The 26,814-nt window shown below is 39.6% G+C and overlaps 1 protein-coding gene across 1 annotated transcript; it reads left to right on the forward strand.

Moving 5' to 3' along the window:
• Positions 1 to 26,814, forward strand: PSMB7 (proteasome 20S subunit beta 7). Its single transcript, XM_042786658.1, has 8 exons — positions 1 to 130; positions 243 to 336; positions 606 to 703; positions 1,014 to 1,154; positions 2,422 to 2,537; positions 10,399 to 10,457; positions 24,413 to 24,564; positions 26,588 to 26,814. The coding sequence occupies exons 1-8, from the start codon at positions 69 to 71 to the stop codon at positions 26,697 to 26,699; spliced, it is 834 nt and encodes a 277-aa protein (XP_042642592.1). The 5' UTR covers positions 1 to 68; the 3' UTR covers positions 26,700 to 26,814.

The raw sequence follows: 26,814 nt of genomic DNA on the forward strand, positions 1-26,814 counted from the left end.
CCCGCCCCGCCGCGCGCGCCCCGGAAGCGCTCGGCCGGCGGCTGCCCCGTCCCTGGCGCGGCGGTAAGATGGCGGCGGTCTCCGTGCTGCGGGCGCCGAGCGGCGGCTTCAGCTTCGACAACTGCGCTCGGTGAGGAGAGGGGCGGGGGGGGGGGGGGGCACCGGGAGCGGGAGGGCAGCGGGGGCCGCGGCTGAGGGGAAGCCCCTCCGCTCCGGCCCCACTTCCCCGCCCTGTGTTGCAGGAACTCCCTCCTGGAGGCCGAGCTCACGCAGAAGGGGCAGCGCCTGCCCGCCGCCCGCAAAACGGGCACCACCATCGCCGGCGTCGTCTTCAAGGTGAGGCGGGCGCCGGGCGCTGCGCGGCGGGCAGGGGGAGGCCGGGCCGCCCCGCCGGCCGCTCCGCCGCCCTCAGGCCCGGGGGAGCGGAGCCGCCGCCACCCCTCGCTCTGGGGCCGCTCGGCCCCGCGGGCGGCGGAGGTTCCGCGGTGCTGAGTCATTCGCGGCGTACCGCGGTTCCTGCGGGCCTGACCCGGGCCTGGCAGCCGGTGACGGAAAGGTCGCCTTGGGAAATCGAGGTTTTGGGAATAATTCATTTTTTTTTGTAGGATGGCATAGTCCTCGGAGCAGATACAAGAGCAACTGAAGGAATGGTTGTTGCTGACAAGAACTGTTCAAAAATACACTTCATCTCACCCAATATCTAGTAAGTATTAAAATTGTTTATTGTGTAAAGTTCTTGGTAATAGTACTGGGATTTTTAACCATGTCCTTTGCTAACAGCAAGTACTAAAGTGTACTCTAAAATGATAACTTGTTAGCAAGACTTGGGTATTTTTGTTATTTCATTTACATTTAAACAGATGATCTGATTTCATGCTCTGAAAATATTAACTCTATTAGAACTTAACTTACTTAATTTTACAATGAAAAAATTTCTACTTGTTGGATAAAGCAGAGATTTGTTTCCCCTGTCCCTCCCCACCTTTTCCTAACTTGTACATAATATCTTTCAGTTGTTGCGGTGCTGGAACTGCTGCAGATACCGATATGACAACTCAACTGATTTCATCCAATCTGGAGCTCCATTCATTATCTACCGGACGACTTCCAAGAGTTGTCACAGCTAATAGAATGCTAAAGCAAATGCTTTTCAGGTAACTGAATCAGTTTCTTTTTTGTTAAAAATGCTGTTAAAACCACTAGATAACATTTTAGCTTCTTTGAAGGAGCACCCTTCCTCAGCCTACTTAACCTTCATAACAAGACTTCGAGAAAGATGTAATAATTGCCCTTTGCTTTGTAGGCTTTTGAACTGAAATGGAAGAGAAATAAAGTCTCTGGTGTTTTAGAGAATTGATACTATAGCTGTACTGTGTTGCTAGTGTTTACATGGCAAAAATAGAAGGACAATTGTTTAATAAACTGTTGATTGCACACATGAAAACTGTTTATCTTGGTGGTGAGATGGCTGGATCAGTAATAAACTTGTAATGTGCAAGCTTGTAAAATTGAAAATTTCATGTGACTTGTAATGGAATCACTACCTCAATATGTATTTTATTTTCAAAAGAATGAAATGTTTAACCATTTGAAGGCCACAGCTGTTAATATAGAAGTCTGTCAGTGGTATAGTGAGAAAAATGAGTAAACTTGTTGGAAGTTGTATTGCAGTTATCCTAAGATTTTATTTGAGTGCTGGACTGATCAAAGACAGTCGCAGTTGAGCTTACTAACTACAGCATGGCATAGAACATGCCCTTAGATTGAGGGCATACTCTCCAAACCTTTAAGTATTCTAGTACTGTCTTTTGCAGAAATAAAAAATGCTGTTGAAAGAAGATAAAATGAGTGTATTCAATTAAAGATATTGTTCAAGCTATTGGAAAGTCTACAGGAAGGTGGAATAAAGCAATGACAAGAAAATGCTTCGTGCAGCTGAGTGACCAAGATAAATTATAATATTCAGCTCAGTCACTTAATGCCTTACTGCTAGGCGCTAGGCAGTTTGCCTTTTTTGAAGTGTGTCACAAAACAATAAATTAAGAAGATAAAACCGCCAAGAACATCTCATGGGGGAAATGAAGAAATGTATTTTCTTTGAAGTCTCTAAATAAAAACTTAATTTCAGATACAGGAATTTAAGGCTTGAAAGCTAGTCCAAATTCTCTCTTTGTTAGCACAGATGTATCATCCAGGCTACTTGCTTGTCCCCTGCTTGTTTGTTCTGCTTGACACTGAAATACCCTATATTTTAATAAATTTCTTAATTTAAACTGTTGCTTACAGATAGTAGAAGTAGTCTTTCTATTACAGAGAGGTACCTGATGTAATCATGGAAAATTCTCAAATGAGTGCATTGTGTTAAAAAGAACCACAGCTTTTTTGTGGACTTTCAGATTCACATATAAACATTGCTCCTAGGTATCAAGGCTACATTGGTGCTGCCCTGGTCTTAGGGGGAGTAGATGTCACAGGACCTCACCTTTACAGCATATATCCCCATGGATCAACTGACAAGTTGCCTTACGTGACCATGGGTAAGTGATACTCCCTCAGTATTGTAACACAACTGCCTGGTAAAAAGGGCGAGCATTTCAAATTATTATTTAAAGTGTTTTTACTTAAATTCCATTGTTCACTAGGAAGCTGTACAGACCTCAGACTTCAAAGACAGAGTTGTACCCATATTTGTAAGGCAGGTGCACAGTTCAGTTTATTATCTAATACTTTAAAAATATGGGCTATTATACTATTTAAGCTGCCAAGAAACTGGCATTAGGGAAGTTGCTGTGTGCATTCCCGAGTGTATCTTAGAAAAATGTGAGATTCCCAAAAACTTGCCGTAAAAAAAAAAAAAAAAAAAAAAAAAAAGTTCTCAGAGGCTTTATTTGCAGATAGTTGAAACTCATGCTTCGTATGAAGTCTCAGTTGTGGAATTACATTCTGCCTGAAGTTCTTCTGTACTTTCATTAGGGAAAAAATATGCCTTGCTTCTCTTTTGGCACTGTTGTATTTCTGTATTTATTTCTGTATTTCTTGCTGAGTAACAGCTGTATTTTACTCAAAGTGCTTCATTGCAGTGAAGCAACAGCTGGTTTACTTGCTACATACTAGAGTTGGTTTTAACTACTGTATGGAGCTTCTCAATAAAGGAGTTTAATTCTATCTGTTGCTGGGTTCAACTTGACATAGTAGCCCACCATCAGGTTATGAAGTGTTAGTTCCCCAATTCTTCTGTCTATGTAACTTTTTCTGTAATAGCAGTAATTTGGGCTGTAGGTATATGCAGTTCTGTCTTGTCTTGTTCAGTTTCAGAGTAGGGATTGTGATAATATTGGAAGCTGAAACCACAGATTTTTGGATGCTTTTTTGGCATTTAGATACTACCCTGTCAAGACCAATTACAAAAGCAATGTTCAGGATACATTGTAAAATACAGTCGGTAAATATATCCTAATTTGCTGTTATTTCAAACTGTAAACAAGAATATGGGATAGTGTGGAAATAAGTACTTTGTGGTAGCAGAATGTGCAAATCATAGGTACCTTTTTTGGAGTGTCTTGTCTTTCTCACAAAGCAGGAACATTCCTCCATTACTTCCCTGTCCTACAGAAGGAGGTGAATAATATCTACAGGAGAATTAAGCTTTTGAACTCCTCAGTGCTGCTTCTCGGTAGCAAAAATTTAAAGTTTTGAAGTGACTCTTGAGCATACACCCTTTTACCAGTGATCTTGCTAAACAACCCAATTAGATAGAGACCACTTATGAGTATATTTGGGAAGACACTGTATTACAGCATACAAAATCTTCATTCATCTCTAATCTTGATTTTTGAATTAAACCTGTCATTCCTCCTATGTCTTCTAACTATTCCATGTCCTTGAGATAAAATTGTTTCTTTAGATGTCTTGTTCTGTTTCATAATTATTGAGGGATGCTTGGAGAGTCCCTGTGGTAAGAACCCTGAAGTAATAAACTATTATAATAAGCTTTGCAACTTGCAGGAGAGCCTTAGTGATCACCATCATCCTTGTATTTTTTGGAGGAGGGAAATAACACATGCATTCTTGAAGGGAAGGACACACATATCTTGAAATACTACAGAACTTGCCCAGTCTTTGGCAATGGGAGTGTTTTCAATAGCAGTGTCAGTTTCTTTGGTTAGTTCTGAATTCTTTTTTGATTTATAGGCAATAATCTGGGAGTAGAGGGTGAAAAATGGTAAGAGATATCACTGAGACATTGCTAAGGGATTAAACTAGTGCCTTCTGAGCTAATAATACTCTTGTGTAGTTTCATCTGTGGCTTTTAAGGGTAATGCCTTACTGAGACTATAAAATAGCTGGAAAAAGTAAAATTCCAAACATAGCCAGGCTCCCAATTATTTTTCTCTCTGGTCACTCAGGAAGACACTATCACTTCAGACTTGTGTTTCATTTTGAAGACTTGGATGATTTTAGATGAAAGCTTGATTTTTGGATAATGCTGTGGAAGTCTAATGTAGAGTCCAAATAATAAACACATCAGAAAAGAAAATTGATCTGAAAATGAAGTGTGTCAGATGAGTAAGACAGATTCAGCCTATGGCTGCTGCAGCTTTTATGCTGGCATGAGAAAAATAGAACTTTTAGTTAATCTTTTTCTGTTCAGGGTTGGCGTCTCTAGATAAAATGCCTATTTCCTATATTCTTGGAAATGTTAAAGGTTTTTCTTTTTTCTTCTGGATCTTTGCACTGCTGAAACAGTACAGCTGTTCTACAGTTAACCAGGTGATTCAGTTTAAGGGGAGCTGGGATTAACTGGCTGCCATTCTGCAGAGGTGGTACGGGACCAACAGATGGTGCCATTACCTCAGGAACTGGCAAAGCACTTGGCAAATAAAATCCATGCAAGTGTCATGTGATGTCATTGTTTAGCCTTTGATAGATAAAAAAAGTAAATTTCTGATTCTTATAATTACCTTACACCTAATATTGTAGTAAACTGTAAAACTGTAACTGACTGTATACTGACAGCTGCTAGTAGTTGATTGCCTGAATAAAGTCACAGTTTCCGTTATGTACGTAGTTACTTTCCTGCCTATGTTTTAAAAGCTTTAGAATGTGGCATTTCTGCAAATCCTGGCCACTCCTCTTTCCCTGCACAAAAATAACATAGTAGCAGAATAAGTTCAAACAAGTAGGAAGTAGAATATCAATGGATTAAGTTCATTGTAGCTTAAGCTTTGATTTGCTGTCAGCTGTACCAGGTTGTGTCTGGTGATTACATGTTACTTTTGGCCATGTTGGCAAACAAAGCCCTTCTCAGCATAAATATCATTTAGCTTTCTACACCTGGTACACTGATACCTTTTCTGGTGACTACAATATATTTTAGTAAAAAGATTAGCTCACATATATAAATGATAGAACTGAGAGCAGAAAAAGTATCAAAGGTCAAATCAGAGATAGTAGTTGGAATTGTATTTTGATCTTATTTAGACTGATCTGTTGTTTTGGTTTTTTCCCCTAGATGTTTTAAGGGCAGTTTATTAAAGGGTAGGTATTTCTGGCTAGCTAATTTCTAGAGATTCAGTATTAAATAGGAAAGGTGGTTGAGGTGTTGAGGTTTTATTTGTTTTATTATGCTGGAGTGTTCGTGGATGGACAGAGTGGTGTCCTCCCTTGCAAGGGAAATTTAAAAGATACTCAGTGCTTACTCAGGAGTGAAAACATCAAATTAAACTGTTTATGCTGACAAAGGACAAAATTGGATTTCAGCGAACGATGCAAGATTGTCTGATTGCTTGGCTTGTCTAGGAAAGCTTCTGGCCAAGACTTATAATGAAATGCATGCATAAAATTAAAGCACTTGAAGTCCGTAGTTCAGCTTTCGGAAACAGTAAGTATGTTCCACTAGTCTCTAGTGGCTAAAGCTAGTCCCCTGGTACCAGTGTTGCTTCATATTCATAAATCAGCTCTTCATGCATTGGCAATGTCGTCCTGCAGAGCAAGCACTACCACTGCTGAGACTCAGCCCCTCAGCCAGGAACCAGGGTGAAAAATGATTCCAATCGATGGGGCTGTGGAGATCACAGAATTTTTACCTAGAATGAACAGCAAATTGAATAACAATGAGTGCGTGTGAATAAATGCCCTGTCAGGGAGCCCTGACACTGATGGATTAGGAAGTGCTAAATGTTACTCTCTCAAGGCTCTGTACATCCTCCAGTGTGGCAAGCTGAGGTAGCAGACAGGTCCTTGGGTGATGAAAATGGACTGTGCTTAGCAATAAGAAGTTGTCTTCAGTGAGTGTTCTGCTAAAAAGATCCAGTTCATCTATTTTAGAAAAGCTATGGCAGTTGCAAAACACAGTGGAAATTATTGTTGGCTGGAATTTTTTGCTATGTATCAATAATTATCTTTCACTTTAAATCAATACTGAAGCGGTACAACTGCTCAAGTAAAGACCAGATGGGATTTTTCAAGTGGGTTTATTACAGTTGAGTCCAGAAAATTTTTTAATAGTTGTGAAAACTTATGAAAGGACCAGTGTTTCTTAAAAAAGGAGAAAAAAATAAATCTCTTATGGTCTCATAACTTATCTGGTTCATGCTAATTATCAGACTGAAAAGCCTTTGCCTCAGAATAGAGCTTTGCGTCTTAGTTTCTGTAGTTCTTTATAATTTGTTTGGCAATCAATATTTTAGTGTATTTAGATGGTAGATTAATACTTCCTGAATATTTGTTTCTGAAGTGTAGCTTAGTGAAAATGTATGCAAAATAAATTATTTGGAATCTATCTGGCATTTTTTTCTTGATGATTGTTTCCGAGGTTGTTGAAGTGTAACCATTCATAGCAGTTACTGGTTTTTAAAATCTAGCTAGAACGGTTTTTTTTCCCTGACTGTTCCATAATACAAATACATGACATCGTTACCAATTATATTTTAATTATCCTTATTGCTCATACATGGAACAGTTGTAAGCTTCCAACATTTAAAAAAAAAATTCCAGCAATTTCCTATTTCTGCATTGGTTTTATATTGTTAAGATTTTGAACTAAAGTTATCTATCCAAGATACCTGGTTTGGTATTACTTTGAATCTGAGCTCTGTTAAAGATGCTAGTTCATGATGCAGCTTTCCTGAATGTTTTAGATGTGAGGTTGAACTGCTGCATTTTGGCAATGTGGAATCCTAACTGGTAGTGACTTAAATCAGTTATTGTGTGTATGAGGTAGGAACTTCTATCCCTAATTAATGAATGGTGGTTTGCAATGTTTGGATTTTATCTTTCTCCAGACATTATGTTTGGGAATTGTTAAGCTTGTTTCTACATAAAGGCAAAGCATGCTTGTTAAAAATGAGTTATTGGTGGGCACTGAATACATGGACAGGAGAACAGCTGTTTCCCCACATACAAACAAGTTCTCCATAGACCCTTAATATCTAAGTTTTCTGTTCTAAGTACTGCAATAAGAAAACCATACTGCCAATGTTTACTTAAGTTCACAGATTTCATTGCCAGCTGTCCTGTTACAATGCATAGCTTTCACAAGTCAGTTGAACTACTTGGAACATTGTGGCGTTGTTTGGATCGTATGTGGAATTTGACAAGTTGAGGGAAGTCGGTGTAACTGGATAGTGAAGTTCACAACTGTGCTCGTGAGCAACTCTCCACTGCTGGTTTTCTGCATTTCTGCGTGGACAGTCAAGTAATGGGGTTTCGGTCCACCAGCAGTGCAAGTAGAGGGGATTGAGGGGTTTTTCTTAGTTAATGTGCTGCAGGTGAGTATGTGTGCATCATTAGTATTTTTCAGAACGGCTTGTATTGCTGTTTTCAAACAGCACATGATTTGTTTTGATGGAGAAAGTTGGAAATAGACATCTATTTGTGTTCCTAAAAACACGGTGTTTGCATCTGGTACTAGTAAGAGTAAAGAATTTTCATTGTGCTATTTAAGATTACAAAAATCTGTTTCAGAGAACAGTTAGCTGTGCTGTGAGACTTGCTAAGGCACTTCTTTAAAATGTAAGCTTATAAAGCTTATGTTTAGGATTTATAAGCAGTAGAGGCAAAACCCAACAATTGAGTTTATTCAGCTTTTCCAGGTTTACTTCCTGTTCTGTTAGAACCTCCTTGGGATCTTGGTTTTCAGATGTAAATATACACATATAGGTTTAATTAAGTTAAGATTTTCAGCAGCTCTTCGAAAACTTGCATTGTAGGACTGTCTCCATTTATTTATTTAAAGTTGATATTAGATTTGGCATTTATTTGCATCTTGGTAACATGGTGATATAATTAAATAAATAATAATCCTTTATACTTAAAGGATTTCATGTAATGTAAGGTTCCCCTTCTCCCCCTTGTTCCTGTTTCTTCTTTATAAGTCTACTGAGTTCTTGCCCATAGGTTATTTTGGAAGTTTTGTTTCAAAAGGAGCTGGGGGAGTGAATCTAGTCTGAGCCATGTATGAGACTGTTGCCATATTTGTGTTACTGATAATTTTTATTTGTCAGTAGAAGTTTTAAGAAATTAAGACCACTTTTTCTTAGCTCAGTAGCTTATGTAGTAATTTCTGTCAGATGCTACCTTTTATACTTTAATTCTTGCACATTTTTTAGTCTTTATACTCTTTAAATTTTTTCAAAAAACCTTTAAGGGTAGGGTAAGATTGCTTTCTGGTTTTGAGGTTTCCCATTCTGCTTATGGTAGGTCTTCATTTGAGTGTAGTAAGCATGTGGTCTTAGTTTGAGACCATATCTCAGTTTTTTTTTTTTTTTTTTTTTCCCCTCAGTAGAAAGGTTCCTATGTCATTCTACAAGAAGAATTATTTTATTGTTCAATTCCTGTATTTGTTTTGGAACGTACCTTATTTTGACCTTGTTTGAAGGATCAGTAAAATTCAGTTTATTTGTGATTTGTTGTGTGATATCAGCTGTTTGCATCAGCAGTTCGTTTCTGCTATTAGTTGCTTAAAAATCTTCTTTATTCCCAGTTTCAGCATTTAAAAAATGGAGTCATGTATTGCTCCAAGGTGTAAATGAATAGTCATTGCCTGTAATACAAGTACACACTTAGAGTGTCCTACTGCTTTTAGATGTGATGTATTTGGTACTGTAAAGGTAATGATCCTCAACCACAGCAATATTCTGTAACAGGAATATCTGTCATATTCATTGGGATTACCATGTTCATTGATTTGTGTCTGTAAATCTGCTGTTTCTACCCTTTAAATTTGATCTATAATTGGACCTCCTTAAATGGTTCAGATAAGGTAGTCTGTATTTTCTCAACAGTGTCACTGTCAGCTTCTCCTTTTTCATTATACATTCAGCAGACTTGATAAAATCAGCAGGACACCTCATTTGAAACTGTTTAATCGCTGCCTTTTTCTTTCACTAAACCATTGAGGTGGTCAAGCGATATACACAAATCATTTTAAATAGAAAATATGGCTTTCTCTCTGACCCAGCTAAACAGATAGCAGTATGCAAAACAAGTTAAAAAGTAATAAATGCCAAAAAATCTTCTAATTGGAGTAAAAAATTGCAGGTAACTTTATTCACTCCCCAAAAGTAGTGTGCTCTGAAATATGGTTAGGGCCACAGACAGACCAGATATCTTCCTGAAGACTCACTCTTTCTGAACAAAGCAAGTTTACAGTTTCAAATACTATCATATTGCTTTTCGTATTGATTTATGGAAAGCACATTTATAACACCTGCACTTACAGTGCTTTGGGTAGAGATGGCTTTTGTTCCATTACTACATTTGCACTTCATCCTTTAAGAGAAGTAACGTTAAACTCATGTTTTCATATCTGTCATTTTGTCTATTCAGCTGCTACTGTTCAATATAAAAATAATGGCACAAAGTAAATGCATAATAAACTGCTTAAAAGTGGATATGGGAAATAACCTGGTGGCAGCAGCCAGCTACCCTATTACCACTGCTAGTTTCCTCATCCCCGTGCGTACAGGTGACTGTGCCAGGGCAGCTCGTTAAAGCAATCTATTCAATCTGAGTGTTTCAGTATTAAGTGACATACCCTCTAATGTAGCCAGGCACAAAAGTGGGGCAGGAGAAATGGAGAAGCAGGAATTACAAACTGTGGCATTTGCTTAACGCTCTTTTTCTAACCTCATTTTCATATCTCAGTGTTCAAAATAATAGAAAGAAAAAGGCTGTCATAACGGGGACCACGACAAGTCTGTGTACACTAGCTATTAAATTTAGGATTAAATTAGGTGCTGGGCTTAGAGGGTGGACATTTTAGTGTGTGTGGTAAGCTATGGTAGACTTAAGTCTGGTTTGTGCTGCTGGTATTTGTTATCTTTTTCTTTAAAAAAACCCAGACACCCTGTATCTAAACACACTGGCTAAATAAATGTCCTAATTTTGTTACCCCAGGTTCTGGATCATTAGCAGCTATGGCAGTATTCGAAGATAAATACAAACCGGACATGGAGGTAAGAATTTTTTTTTTTTTTTTAAACCTCAGTGTTTCTTGCCTCAGTAATCCTCATGATCATAAGAATTTAAGAGATTTGAAGCTTTAAAGAAGTTAAATCTGCTCTAGTTCCCCTGCACTTAAAGTGTACTTAATGTCAGTTTACTGCAAAGCTATAAAAATTGATGGGCAAAATAAATTTAAAGAAATACAGATTCTTGAAAACTTATATGTGGAAAAACTTGTGTGATTTGAATGTAGGTGAAAGCTCTAAAAAACATACAACTTCCTGATGTTCAAGTAGTATATGAAACCAATTAGATTTCTGGTTGATTGGGTACATTCAGAACTACTAACTGCACTTTTATTTTTAACATCTACTTAAAAGCTGATTATCAGAAGATGTATAAGATTATGGGTTGTTTGTGTTTTGCTGATGATAAAAATTGAAAAATATTTGGTGTTTCGTTATAGAGAATTGTTCAGAAGAGCTAAAAACCAGAGTGTCATGATCAAGATCAGAATAAGTTACTCAGTTATGAATATATGCAGTACATTATTTTGGTATTATCTGTAGTATTTCCTTAGACTTAGTTACACCATGTTCAGTGCTGCCAAACTAAACAGTGAAAAATCCAGTTATCTGCAGGTAATTGATGAAAATAAACCCCAAACAATTAACAGGCTTTCTGTGACCGTATTTTGTAAAACACGTCAGTGATGTCAAGCCCTCTTTTAAACCACATTAATCACTTTCAACTCCCTGTGAATGCTCCTTCTCATTCCAAATGATTAATAATTTCACAGTAAAGAAAAAAACTGAGAATTGAACACAAAATTGAGAATTAGACCCATTAAAAATGACTTGTAACACTAACGATTGCAATCACTTCAGCCTAAAATGCAAACATAACAAATCTGACAGCTATTTAGGACCACTGAATAATGTGGAAAAGGAAAAAGTTGATTTACTTTAGGAAAGGTCTTTAGATGTTCCTCATTTTTGTAATGCAACTGCTGTGCGTCATTGTCTCCCCTTCAAATGCACTGTATTTTCAGGTGATGGTCCTAGAAGTCCACTGAGGTCTTCTCTAAAGTTGATTGATTAAATTGAACATTTAAAGTGATGTATCGTACCCTGTTACATCTCCTGAGGAAACATGACATGTAATACCAGTTGACTTCTTAAAACAAATTGTTTGGTTTTTTTAAGTTTTCCATTGGTTAAACTGCTGAAGAGTTAGTAATAAGGAGTTTTCCAGTAACTCCTAGTACTGGCTCCTTTTCTGTTAGTAAATATGGAATAAGTTGTATGTGTGCAAAGTTACAAAAATGCAGTAAGATCAGGATTCCTGTGTTTTGGACAGTATCTGAAAACACTGGACTTCTGGCCTGTAGTATATTTATAAATGCTATCAGAAATACTGGAAGATTTTTAATAGACACTCAAGTTTCTTCTGTAAGCAGCCTTACACTAGATGACTGATGGAAAGAACCACTAGATAGAGGTAGACTATTTTTTTTTTCCTCTCCCCTCATGCCGCTGTAAGAATGAGAGAGTCTTTTTCCAGCCTCTTGTGTGACACCGCACTTGGCATGTGTGCTATTCATACTGAAAACATGGACCACAAATCCTTGGAATCAACAGCTACAGCCTAATAGTCTGCTTTCAAAGATACAAATGTCAAAGGGCTGTGCTATGAAACTAAAAATTTAATCTTAGTCTCAGCTAGTTTTCAAGCTTGTATTTTAAGTCATTCTTTGTGTAAGAGCAACCAAAAAAGTCACCAAAAATTGGTAAATCTCCAACTTTTCCTATTTAGAAAGGTCATCCTAATTAAATTGTCTTCGTACACAATCATAAATGGCAGCAGATATTCACCGTTATAACAAGCATGTAGAAATGCAGCCTACCAATTTGTTGAAAATAGATATTTTAGATCTTTGAGACTTGCATGCACCGTAACCCTTCCATTGTTTTTACTCAATATTCTGTTATCTAATAACAATTTAGTAATTGTATTAACTAAACTAGCAAAGTTTCAGGTGATAAAGCTCAACTGTACTCTTAAACGCTTCATGTTCTGTTACAGCTCCCAGCTTAAAATATTCACCTTTAAAGACATGTCATTGTTTTCCCAGTAAAGTAACAGAATAAAAAAATACTATTTCTGTTGAAATTAAGACAAATTAAATCGAAGTATGCTATGTATGTTTTATATAAAACTTGCTATGAAATGGCAATGATGATAAGATTAAAATTCCTAGAGATTAATTTAATAAAATGGGTAGAGGATTAATATTTTTCTGACAAGATCAATGCTGCTTTCTTTTGCACTAATTGTCAGAATATCTTGCTAGGGCTACTGGAGGGTAGTGGTGTGCTTCAAGACCATCACATCACAGAAAAATGATTCAAAGGCAAACTGTCCTGCACCCTCTGGTATCGACTTGCAAATTAGCATCTGGAATGTAATTAAACAAGCTTAATGAAAGTAGCAGCTGAATACTACTGGAAAAGACAATCAGCTTTTTTGCCTCTGATATATATTCTGTACTATTGAAGCTGATCACCAAACGCATCATGTGAGCACAGTTAAAAAAAAATTAGCATTTATTTGAAGAATAGGAACTGTTTTTCATTCTGTTATGCTTTTGGCATGCACTGGTGTCCCATGAGAGCCATGCCACAGCAGATAGTGCACAATATTTATAAATCCATGACAGGCAATAATAGCAACTTGAAAAATTCTTTTGCTAGAATTTCAAGTTGAGAGCTGCCAAAAGCTGAGAGGATCAAATCTGCAGTGGCAGCTGCTGTGCCCTACAGTTAGAATCGTAGACTTTGAAGATGCTCAACTTAAAAAAATAAAAAATAAAAAAAAATAAAAAAAGAAGACTGCAGGCTTAGCCAGTTTTTGCAGGTTTCTAGAGCCCTGGCTCTCTGCCTTTTGAAGATGAGTTGCTGAAGCTTCTACCACTGCCTGAGGCATGCTAACACCAGCAGGATGTGTTTTTTTCCATAGACTTAGTGCGTCTTCAGATTTAAGTAGCACATGCTTTATCAATGCCAACTGTGATGGTCCTTTCCCGGGTTGCAACGCCGGGAGATGATCTTTACCCAACATCCTTCAGAGAAACTGCTAAGATAGATGGTGACGTACACAACTGCCACTTCTGCAGTCTGATTTATGGAGGCATGTTTCATTATGAAGCAAGTGCTGGCCTCTAGAGGAACCATTATAGATTGCTGAAGATGTGAACACTTTCAGCCCTGAAGGCCTGTGGATGCTTCAAAAATGTAATGCCAAGCACCTAACTACTGTGGAACAATATTAATCTGTCATGTGGGCAGCTATAGATCTACTTTAAAAAACATAAGTGGAAGAACAGCACATCTAATGGAGTGTTTTGAGCTTAGATCTTTCATTGCAGCCAATTTTTCTTTCAAAAGTGTTTCAATAGAGTAGCCACCTGGTTTTCAAACCTTACAGTCAGATTTTGCAAATGCATTCATGCCTTCTGGTGTTAAACAATAGTAAAGAAATACCCTGAGTCAGTGGATATGGAAACCATAATGATCTGGGAAAAAATGTCTGTGGTATTAACTGCTGAAATTCTGGCTTTATACTGTGGTTGTAGAATTCCTAGGGAGATTGGGGTTGGGAGTATTATATATTTTAATCTGCTATTTGACTTCTGTTGTTTGAAAAGTAGAAGCTTTTTGTCTGTGGAAGAATTACTTGATGTGCAGTGAGTCTATGTTGTAGCCTTCTGACAAAAGCTTCATGTTTAAGCAAGGAAACAGGCTGCTTACAACTTCATTTCTTTTCTGTATTTCATCAAAACATGCAGTTTTTAATATAAAGAGGATCCAAAAGGAAGAGAATCAGTAGAAGCCACAGAAAGCAGAACTGTTGCAGGGAAAGGGAAGTAAATTGTTGTGTAATGAGTTCAGGGTCATGAAATAGGTGGAAAAAATGGAAGGAGGTAGTCTGGCAGATATTTAATAATTATTTCTAAAACAGATCATCCCAAAAATGTGACATTATATTTGCAGTCATTTATTATACCATTTTTTAAGTGTGGCAGGAAATAAAGTGGTACTGAATGAAAAGAAAAATACTCTGGAATGGTAAGAACAGATTAAAAATGAGATATATTCCACTTGGAGTGCAGGTGCTTACCCTTCTGCAGCAGCTGTGCTGTCTGAAAAACAGCGTCTTGCTCTCCTACCAGAGATCTGCACGCCTTCACCTGTTGGCCAGGTTTGCTTTTGTGCTTGTTCTGCAGTGACTACTTTTGCGACTTAGTTTGGTTTTTGCCAATGTGGGTTAGGGAGCAATCTCAGAAGCATTTCAGGTGGCAGATTTGGGTGATCTTCTGTGAAAGGAGAAGTGATGAGCAGACAGACAGGAGGAGTTGCAGGTAGTAACCTTTTTCAGTTAATAGTTGCAGCTGTTGGGGTAGGTGTGTTCACAAAGAAAATACAGCAAGGAAGAGGAGTGGACATTGCAAAATGTGTAGATTCAGGCTCTTCTGGTCCACAGGTTTGTTCCTGGCTTTGCCACTGATTTTTGAGGTATTTTTGAGCAGCCCCATATCCCAGTATGAAGCAGCTGAGGCATAAAGAATGCTTTCCTCCGGATGCTCGGCGTGTGCTGACAGTCTTTGCTGTATCAAAGTAAAAAGTAGTCTAAATGCAACTTCCACTGTGTACCTCTTATTTCAGTTAAAAATACATGAGGCATAGTACAAAATATTATGAAAACATGTCACTTTCTTCCATTTTTAAACAGCTGACATAGACATAATTCAAATATTTCTGTGCTCGTATTTCATACTGTCCCTCAATATGGTGGCATTATTTTTGTTTGTTAACTACTGACAATAATACTGAGCTATTTTTGGAAACTGTCAAAATGCTCTAATCTTCAACAATAGTTGTCTCATCAGTCTTATTTAGCCTGCATCTGTGTGATTCAAGGCTCAAGAGCAATGACAAGCTGCATATGAATTCTGTATTCATTAGTGATGGTGATCAAAATGCCTGTGTCCCCGCCATAGGGCTCAGGTGTGGAAGTCTGCAGGCTAATCCCACCAGCTGACATTCAGAGGTTTAATGACTCCAGAGGAAGGTGACCACTTGCTGGGAGGTTTGTCGGCTGAACTCAGAAGCCAGACAATAGAGATCAAGCCAGACTATCAGAGTTAAGCTGGAGAGCCTGCCTGAGATACTTGAACCCCTGTTGGTGTCAAACACAGAGATTAAGTAAATGGGGAGGGGGGTGTGTGTGAATCTGACTCCGTGAACAAAAATAAGTACTTAGTATTTATGTGCTCTGTATATCTGTTTATTTCATTACCCAGTGGCAATAACTGAGACTGTTAGTGGCATATCTTCACTGCCTTTTCTGACAGAGCTCACGGCAATACGGATTTCAAGCTTTCCTTACATACCTGTATTATTGCCTCCCTCAGAGACTTGAATTTCCATGGGTAAATATCAGGTGTTAGTGCAGACAGTCATCCAGAATATAAAGACTTATCGTGCTGCTTCTTATTTTTAGATTATATTAAAATTATTCTATGTTAAGCTGGTTTCTGCTTGATACTTTGGATGGTTAGTACTATTCTCGCCTTCCTTCACAGAATTGTGCCTTGGATTGATTTCCTTTGCATAACTAAAGTTAAGTAGGAAATATGAATCTTATTTAAAATATGCTAGCTAGATGTGCTCTGGAATGGCTAGGATTACTGGAGAAATGTTTAGAGGTGTGCTTTCTGAATATATCAAAGCACAATTTCTGTGCAGAAATCAGGTGGGAAACTGCTGACAATATCAGTCTGAGTTACCAGTGACGCCCAGTAGCACCTTCTACTTTCCTGTTTACAGTGAGGGATATAAATTTTGCCTTAGTTTAAATTGGGCCTCGCTGCAAGACAAAGAGCAACAATTTCTTCACCTTTATGAAAATAACACTTAAACTTTGTATGTAATAATGCAGACAAGCTAGTCAGAAGCCGGGCTCCATGTTAAGAGATCATTTCACTGCACAGGGTAGATGCAGGACAGGTAATTATTTTTGATGCATTTCTCAGGAGCAGGTGTTCCAGTTCAAATTGTTTCAGTTTGTATATCTCCCATAACTGCAGAACACAGGCAAAACACACTGGAAAATATTTCACATGGCACGAAGCCCGAGCGCTGCTCCTGCGGCGAGGGCTGTGGAGCCAGAGCGCGGTCCCTGTCTGAGCAGGGCCGGGTGGCGGGGAAGGAGGCGGAGGTGGGAGCCAGCCGGGGCTGGCGAGGAGCCTCCCTCCAGCCAGTGGGCGTTGGGGAGCATTTTGGGGTTATTCGGCAGGAAAAATTACCAGAGGGCCCAAGACTTCTTTCTCCAAAAAAAATGTTGACCTTCATTCCCTTCCTTCCTTTTTTAAGAGGTAAAGTCAGCCGTATGAGTGGAGATTGGCTTTATCTGAAGCCAGACGTGTTACTGCTGGATACTCATTTTTCAATATGCAGCAGTAATAATTAGTAATTTTAATTGTCAACTTTTGCATGGTTTACATATCTGGCTACTTCCTGGTAGCTAAGGTCCAGTAGGTTACTGTACGGTAGTGCAGCTTTACAGAAAATTGAGGCTATGGCACTGTCAGAATAGAACTTGCAGCCTGGCAGAATTTACAGCTCTGTTACTGTTGAGCAAGTTCTTTTTATTTTGAGAATCGGTTCCCTAAAAAACCATGGACTTCATGCAGACATAAGAAGTAAAGGATTAAATGATTTTTCATATTCATTCTTAGTTTGGAGTACAGGGATAGTATTAAAAGAAATCCAGTAGTGGTGAGAGGAGCTTGTAATTTAATTCTGCACCACTGAAAATACGCATTGTACTAATCTTTCTGTAAGGAATGACATATAGGAACTAATGTTATTGAATAGTAGTTCCGAATCATATAAGTTTCTTGCCTTGGCAGGTAATTTGGCATAAATTGTTAATGTAAATCCAGGTTAGTGGGGAAGACATTATTTTACTAAAAAAGATAAACTGCTGATTAATTCAGTATAGAACTCAATTACAAATTGAAAGTGTCTCTGCGGGACGCCAGTACCCTAAAGACAGCAGATGTTGAATTGATACTCCAGCATATTTCACACTGGTATGAAATATTAACATGGTTTATTATACTTGTGTGGTGTACAATATCAGAGAGGGGGAGGTGGTGATGAGTCTGGGCTTGCAGACATCTACCATTGGAACATGAAAAAACTGTAATCGCTGAGAATAATAATTGGGGACTAAGGTGCATTTTATTTGAAAAGTTCTTGGTATAAACCAGTTAGAAAAATAAACATTTACTAACATATTCACAACAAAACTAACATCAAATGCAGTAAAGAATTACCTGCTGTATGATGTTATGATCTATTAATGAATGAATGTAGGTGCATTTATGTAAGAACTCCAATTGCTGAGTTTTAGCAAGACTGCTAGGTCCGTGCTGTGTTCTGACTTCTTTTTGTGTAATTTTCTGCACATGCCATATTTGTGCTGAGGATTGCTACTTCTTAACAAAATTAATTTTTCTGTATTTTTTGTATAAAATAGGCAGCACATTAACCCTGGTGTGTTCATAATCCAGAAATTTAAGCAACTTGGGTTTTTGTCTTCTAATGCACTATATTGGTGATGGTGGCACAGGCAGGCTCTGTAGATTTTACATTTGAGAAGGTGCCCAGTGATGGACAGAGCAGTGCAGTGGCGCAAGGAAATACAGCAGTGGGTGTAACTGAAACTGGCCTCTGCTTGTTTTCTTCCTTTCTTTTAAATAGAAATCCAGCTTTGAAAGCTTGCAGAGAAGCTAGAGTTTAGACAAATGTATTTGAAGTCGCCATTCCAAACAGAAGGCATGTTCCACAGTGTTTGAGCAGGATGTATTCTGGAGAGAAAATCATATTTAATAGTCTTTGAGTCCTTGACACTGTTTGTTGTGCAAATAGTGAGTCATTCACTTGCCTTCCTGCAAGTGAATGAAAGTAATGTTTCAGAATTTGGAGGATTGCAGTTTCTTGCTAAGTAAGGCTGTGGAAACAGAACTGGAAGATAACAGGATACATGTTACCCTGATTTAAAATAACTTAGCTGTTTAACACGCAAAGTAGAGTTATTTCACTTGCCCCCCTCTTTTGCTTCAGAAACCAATAAATTTCTGTTTATCTTAAACAGCTGTTCAGTAAAACTAAGTAAACTTGGATATAATATTTGAGGGCATATTTTTCTCTAGATTTAAGTTTTTTCTTTAGAGCATACATGATTCCGAAGTAGTGTATGGTTGGAATTCAGCAGAGTGGAGGCGATGCCATCTTTATACCTATACAGGGCATGGGTTTAGTCCCAGATACCTTTAGATGTCTTAAATTTTTCCATTACATGCTGGGAATATTCTGATAATTTCTGCCCATTCTTCTTTGTGCATGAACTGGTGGTTGTTCCCAGGACCTGCCTTTGTGTTTTACTGCCCCATGCCTCCCAGATGCTGCTGATCTTACAGGTTCTGATTTTCATAACCCCTTTGCCTTTGGTGTGATCATTGCTTTAATTCTTTCTACTTGCAACTTCTATCTTGTAAATGTTTCTTTGCATCGTGGTCATTTGGCATGTCAGTTTAATACTGTTTTCTGTGATTTGGAGTCCTGATACTACATATTCATTACATATATCTATTTTAATAGCCTGTTAAATCTCAGCATTCTGTCTCCAACTTGTTTTGTGACTTCAAGAACAAACAAAAGATGGTGGAGGAGGAAGGTTGAGGGGGGAGAGCTAGAAAGACTGGCTAATTTTAAATTTAATTCACCTGATCTAAGATGAAAGAAAAGCAAACTATTTTGATTGTAGGGTAGGTCTATTTAAAAAAAAAAAAAATTAGGAAACAAGGTATGTCATTGGTTTGCTTATGAGGTACTACTTGAAATGCGTACTTTTTTTTTTTTTGGTGAACATGGTAAACATGAATGGTTTGAATTCCATGTGCCAGCCCTTTCCAGCTTCAAAAGGTAGCCAAAACAAATTCATTCTCACTAATGGAGTCTTTCAACCTCCCCTTACAAGAAAAACACAAAGTACTTTGCTTCTCAGGTTTGTTATCTCTTTGGACTTAACCAGCAGATTTTAGCATTGCTTCCAGTTACATATTGATCTCTACCGCACCTTCTCCCAACAGGCAGACTTAGACATCCTCTCACATGTTGCAGTCTGCTGATTACTCTTCCAAAGGCTAATTATGCTTCTGTAGGTGCTTATGTCCTTCAAAAGGTATCACTTCCCTAGCTCCAAATTCCCAACACTGCTTTATAGATTTATTTTTTATTACTATTGTCCTTCCTGAAGCTTCTGATTTTTTTTTTTTTTCCCCTCCCCTTCTCTTTCCATGTGAGTCTTATGGTTCTCACTTTAAGTAGGATCAACTTTTTACATTATATAATTTGAACAAATTTAATTCCATCGTAAAAGAGTTGTGATAAGTATTTGAATTTTTTTATTTTTACAAAAATTGTTGCGTGCTATCATATTCACTCTATACTAATATCAATTGTGTGCTATATTTGAAATTCTTGATAACACTTTTTATTGAAGAGCTGCCCTGTGGGCCATATCTAACAGTATACTGGTAACCTGCAGAAGGTATTCATTTCACTTTGGTAAGATTTAAAAAAAAAAAAAAAAAATGGTTTCTTCAGTTTTTAAATCTGGAGAAGGCCTCTCCTGTTTAACTTGCTCTCAAAGCTACAAAATATTGAGTAAATAATATTCACAAAGCCATTCCAGCTGCTCCCTTTACTGCTGGAGGCATAATAATAAACTCGTTTAAAAGCTATTAATAAAGATAGTATTAATATGATGTAGGAATATCCACATCTTCTGTAAGAAGGTATCTCTTCTTTTTTCCTTCAGTAGCATCTGAGATCTGGAAATTGCTTAAGTGAGAAGAGAAACTTGATTCAAGTCATATACAAGAATAATGTGTAAAAGTTCCTTATTGGTGCTGTTTGGGACTTGCACCATAGCAGCTGCAGAGAGGTAATCTATCAGTTCTTGAGTGTCTACAAAATGCAACTCTCCAGATAACAGGTTTAAAGTAAAGATTTAATACAGGCTCTATCTACTATGATGTTGCAGTGACAGTTTAAAACTCATTCTCTAAATCTCAGCAGACTTTATAGCCAGCAGTGGGCCCATATAAAGCTTAATGGCATTACAACACATAAATCATCTTTTAAAGATGCTACCAGTAGCGCCAATATTAAATGCAGACAATTGTCTGTGTTATAAATAATTTATCAAACACCGTTTCAGATTGGCCTCCCATGCTGAGTTATTTATTTTAGCCTTTACTGTACTATTCCTAAGACACATTTTGAAAGATCCATTACTGGTCACTTTAATGAACTTGGGGGTCTGTTTTTCCCCCCTCACGCACTGCGGTACATCTGTGGTGACCATTACACGGCTGATCTGGACCTCTTTGCGCCTTTTACAAGTGCTGCCCATTTGTCATGTAGTGGTAAATGGAGTTGCACATTGGAGTCCTGGGACACGTTGTGTGATGTGGTGATGGAGACAAACAGATAGCTCTATAAAGTGCTGCTTGTCACAACTGACTTGTATTACAGTGCATCACTCTTGCTGTAATCTCATTTAAGCAGCAGTGTGGACCCGAGAGAAGGATATTCCCAGTTAGCTTGGTCTTTGCAACCATAAAGTAGGAAGTGCTCCTTTTATATACTCTGAACTTTTAGGGTTTTTTAAGATTAATTATTACAGTGCCTCATTCGTGCCCCTGTAGTTAAGACTGTGTCAGCACTTTTCATGCAAACCCCCTATTTTCTGATTGTAAAATAGCAGGCCTTGCTAGAACTTGGTGTGCAAGATCTCTATCAAGGAATGCTATGGGTTGGTGGTTTTTTTTTTTTTTGTTTTTGTTTTTTTTTTTTCTCCCCTCTTTGTGGCTGTTGTGGTCATCTTTCTAAATTATGAAAAGAGGAGGACGAATAAACAGCACTGAAGCAGGGTGTTCTGAAATTAAAATTATTCCAGGTTCATGAACTAGGCTGCACTGTATCAGACGAAAGAGCTGAGATTACATTTTAGGCTTTCTCAGTGTAGCGGATGCCTTAGTGCAGTTACAACTGAGCTCTACTGACTGTACGGGGTATTTTTAGAGCTGTTTTGATAACAGTAGGCTGAGAGAGTACTTTTAAAAAAGTAAGTAAAATTTAAATTAGTGAGAGGACTCGGAGATTTACGTTGTTGTCTAAATAGATTAAATGAAAAGGGAGAGTGGAACAAACTGTCACCAATCTGCTTTAGTTTTCGTAAATCGTGGTGCTTTTCTTATGCTAGCACTCACATAATAGCCTGAAATTATTCTGGTTTTGCCACCACTTAATTTTTAAAACATATCTACACCTACTACTTTGTTTTATTTTAGTATATCTAATGTCACTGTAGTACTAAAATACCCTTAGCATGCGACAAATCAGTGAAAGTAGTCTTCTATCAGTCGAATGAGGAAGTACTTGCTTATCAGAGTTTTGTTACCAAAAACACTGAAGAGATGTACAGGAATTATTTTTACAGCATGGCTGCTTTGTTCTAGTCAGCTTGGTAGAAAGTGTAATTTTATATATATTTATGTATATATATATATATATAGAGAGAGAGAGAGAGAAATACCAATCAAACGGAGTGAAATAAGAATGCATGCTATTTCTGTAGTTTACTGCAAAAAGAGAGCCCCCCTCCTGGTCAGTACCTTAATTAAGCTGTTAGAACAGGAATACTGTTATTAACAAGTTCTTTTATAAAGGGCCACCGGAGAATGCAGAGTATGTGCTGGGCACAGACGTGATTGTAGCTGAGCTAATTTTGGGCTCCTCTTCAGCTGCACTTGGCCCGCGGGGCTTGCGCAGCTGCTCTCCGAGCCAGGCGTGCTCCGGGCCGGCGGGGGCTCTCAGCATCAGCATCCTCGTGTGGCAGGAGGGGCCGAGACACCGAGGCCGTTTGAAATGAAGCCCATTTTAAAAAGTTGCATTTAGCAAAATCAGCATTGCGTATTTGCTGTCTCGTTCGTGGTGTCTGGTGGCAGAAGGTGATTCAAAGGTGTGAAATACCAGCAGAGCAGCGACGAGCGATGGTGGTAAACGGAGCCTTCTGCTGTGGTCGTGGTGGGCTAGCAGAGCAGCAACTGCCACAGCTGACGGGGGGGAAAAACAGTCTAAATTCCCAGGTACACAGGTGTGGTTCAGTTTTGTTCTTTACTGGAACCGGTCTGCTGTAGGCACAGTTTTCAAGTTCCTTATACACCTTTGAGAAGAATTAAGGGGTCTTAGGTGCTCAAGAGGCTACTGAAAAGGTGAGAGTGTGCCTAGGGGCGTGTGTGTGTGCGTCTGTGAACACAAGCTGCTCTCTCCCCTTGCGCTCTGTGCCCGGGAGGCGGTGCAGGACGGGCTGGACCCCACGCGGCGCTGCAGGGATCCGTGGAACATCTTCAGTTACAGCGCAGAACTAAGGATTTACTGGCTGTATCAGATTATTTCTATTATCACCAGAGCTGATCTCTGTTTTTTCAGTAAGCTGCCTTGGAAGTGAAGAGGAGCCCTGCCCGGGCTCTGTAGAGGGAGCCAGTGCAGCTGCAATAACGGCCTCTCTTCTAGCGCAGGCCACCAGGCTCGCTGTCAAACCTCGTGTTTGATACCAGGGGCGCCCTGTACGGGGTCTGGGGGGTGTGAAGGTGGTCGCAGATGTGTTGTAAGATTTTAATGGAGAGTTTGATGAATTTGAAATGTTTCCTTGTAAAAGACACTCATCCGAATGTTACTTGCGTCTGTGTGACGCAGACACCCTTGCGCTCCGGTGCAGGCCCTTTGGACAGCTTCTAAATAGTCAATCCCTCGCGGTTAGGTGCCGCGCGCGCGTTCCAGCAGCTGCACGTTTGCCCTTTTAAAGGAAGGTCTGTCGCCAGAACCCCTGAGGCGGCGAACATTAGAACTTTTGCAGGATGGTTTCAGATGCAATAAGAATAGCTTTATTTCCTGTTCTAGTTTTCTATTCTAGTTTTGTTGCAAATATTCTACTAGTTGTACAAAGTAATTTAGGAATACGCATGCTTTTGAGATATATAAATACCGCATGCATTAAATGAACTAAATGTATATATTTTGCTTTTGTTAGTGATGGAATTTCTGAAGTGTATAGCAAAAAAGAAACTGTAGCAGATTTTCAGGTTTTTTTAGTTAAGTTCTTAAGTACAAATTGCAGAATTTTGACAGAGGTACCTAGTTTGAGCAGTATTTTCAGCAGGCTTCTTTAAATCTTTAAATTCTCTGCACTTGTGTTCAGGATTGGGATTAAAAATGCTAGCTAGCCACAGTTCAGTAGAGAGCAAGGCTGCTTTGCAACACAGGTACGATCAGGATGAGCTGAATAAATTTTGCAAACCAGGCTATGTTGCAAAATCATAAATAATTTTTAAAATTAAGAATTTAATTGAATTTAATTCAGAAATAATGTTAGTACTACAGAGGATGATTAAATAGCTCCTACCTAGGGAAGTCTTGTAACTAAACTAGTATGAATCTCTAATTGGAGCGCAGTGTTACACAGAGGGCACTATAGGGAACGTGGAACATACATGTGCACCGAAGCCCGGAAGATAAAAAGCGTAGAGTGTATCTTCTCTCTTCATTAAGACAAAAGTCTGAATTTTGCTTCCTTGACTGTCTCTAAGTCTGGTCCGTGCCGGGGCGGTGGCTGAGGAGCAGGTGAGAGGTGGCCCCTGCACGGGGCCGGGGCCGGGCAGCACCTCACTGGCTGGCAGGGTGGTGGGGCTGAGCGCCCAGCTCCCCCGGGCACACGGTCCGGGGAGATGCCGGCGCTCGGGCAGTGATGGCTTTTTTAACTTCTCCAGGAAGAGGAAGCCAAACAGCTCGTGAGAGATGCCATTGCCGCTGGCATATACAATGATCTGGGCTCCGGCAGCAACATCGATATCTGTGTTATAAGCAAGAACAAGTTGGATTTCCTCCGTCCGTATGACGTGGCCAACAGAAAGGGGGACAGGTTGGTACTCCTGAAGCTGCGTGTTATCCGTGCTCTTCCCAGCAAGTCCTATTTTCTGTAATACCACATTTTGTCAGAGGGGTGATCTCCCGATCTGTATATTGAATTTCAACTAAACAGGAAGCCAAAGTTAGTGGCTGTACCTGCAGTTGAGCGGAGGCTGCTGGTGGCGTGGCTGAAGGAAGCCAGCTGCTCACCTGCCACCGCTTCACCGTGCCGGGAGGCTGCCCTGGCGCTTCGGGCAGCGTGAGGCAGCAACGCAGCTTCCCACTCGCGCCGCAGCAGACACCTGGGTTTCCTTTGCTATCGGGTAGAAACGGCGTCTTGTGCTGCTGTGTTCTGGCGTCAGGGCGATGAAGGGCAGGGCCGTGCCCTCTGCAGTCGCGCCTGATCTTGGCGGGGGCATTTGAAGACGCCGCAGCAGGCGGCAGAGCCTGCCCGTAGCCACCGGGCACAAACCCGCTGCAGGACAAAACCAGGAGCAGAGTCCCCACCTCCAGCCTCTGGGCACGAGGTGGTGTTTTATCCCATTTCCAGAGGCCCTCTCTAGCCAGTGGCTGGAAAACATGCCCCGTGCAAGATTGTTAAGACACCACAGACGGTTTTGATCACTAGTTTCCCCAAAATTGTCCAAGAGTATACTGTGATGGAAAGGACAGTTTACAGCTAAATAAATTAGTCACAAGTGGTTTTTTTAGTTGGACTAAACTTGAGTCCCATTTCATGTATAAATAAACAAAAAAATGCTTGTAAGCATTCATGCTTTCCTACTCAAACAGTCCTCAACCATTTCCACTATGTAGAAACTTGTGCTTTTTTCCCCCAGCTCTCTCACGTGGCAAGCCGCCTCAGAGAGAGAGTTCTGTACAGCCCCCCCCCCCCCATTTTACAGTTGTCAGCATTTGTTTCCTTAAAGCACACCGAGGGCTTGCAGTCTGTGAAATGGTATTGGAAATGCTTCACAAAGGTGACACTTATTCTGTCGCTTGTTTCCTTAAGACAGTGATTCTGAATCCCTTGAGTTTTCTGCTGTAAACATTCAAGCGTGGAGCTCTTTGGGAACGAGGTTATGTTTAAGTACGTAGCACGTGGTCCTGCCGTGCTGGTAACGTGCAGGATACGGAGGTGAACAAATTGTAAAGTGAGCAAAACTCGAGTGTTGGAGGAGCTGGCAAATCTTATTCCAAACACTCGGAGATGGTGCTTGATGAACTGCATTGCCTAATCAGTGAAATCACAGCCCCCGGGGCAGCTAAAGGATTTTGCAATATGTCTTTTTATGTTATGTGTAACAAGTTGTGCAACTTTTCAATCCACTGCCAAAATAGTAGAGTTTAAAGACATTGCTTTTTCCTTCTTTTTAAGGCAGGCAGCATAGCCATAAGCCCCGAAGAATTGCACTGCTCCAGTTAAAAATCTTTCAGATTTCTTACTGTACAGCTCCCTGAGTGCGATGCCTCACTCTGAGCAGAACCATCTATAGGTGGTCAGCTAGGAGCGAGGTTTTGTTACACGTTTTAAGTGCTTTTGGAGTCTTCTCGCTAAATGGGTGAAAAGGGCGACAAGTCATTGAGTCAGATGCAGTCAGGATTCCAGAAGCACCACCTGATTAGAGGCAGTCTGTGTGTTAATTGTTAGCTAATTTTAGCACAGAGCTCCAAAGCTAATACATTTGTAAAGTTATTTTGGAGTTGCAGAAAATAAATAAATTGGTTGTTCTTTGAGCGGGGGTGCACAGCAAGAATGTCCTAGCTAGGAGATGCCAGGTATGTTCTACAAAGTAGCCTTTCCAGTTACTTGGTAATTTGTTTGCTTTAAACAGTGCATTTCCTAAAAATGTTGGTTTATCTGAAACTTTATCAGTTACTGCAATCAGTCTAGATTTTGCCGTACGCACAGCTCCTTTACTTACTCTGGACTTTTATAGGAAACTTCCAGAGAAAGCCGATCAGTTCTACAATTTTAAATGCCTTTTCCTGTGTAAGCCATCTTCCAGCCTAATTTTCACCCGTTTCTGTAATAGGTATGGGCGCTACAAGTGTGAAAAAGGAACCACTGCTGTGCTCACAGAAAATGTAGCACTCCTGGAAATTGAGGTGGTGGATGAAACCATCCAAACCATGGACACGTCCTGAACCATCACGCGCAGCCCTTCAGCGTCGCGGGAGACCGGCACGGCTCACGTGGAGGAGCCCTCCAGCCGCGAGAGAAACACGCAGCAGCTACAGAATAAAGAGGGTTCTGACCATT

The sequence above is a fragment of the Tyto alba genome, unplaced genomic scaffold (genome assembly GCF_018691265.1).
Source record: "Tyto alba isolate M040663 unplaced genomic scaffold, T.alba_DEE_v4.0 Super-Scaffold_11, whole genome shotgun sequence".
NCBI lineage: Eukaryota > Metazoa > Chordata > Aves > Strigiformes > Tytonidae > Tyto > Tyto alba.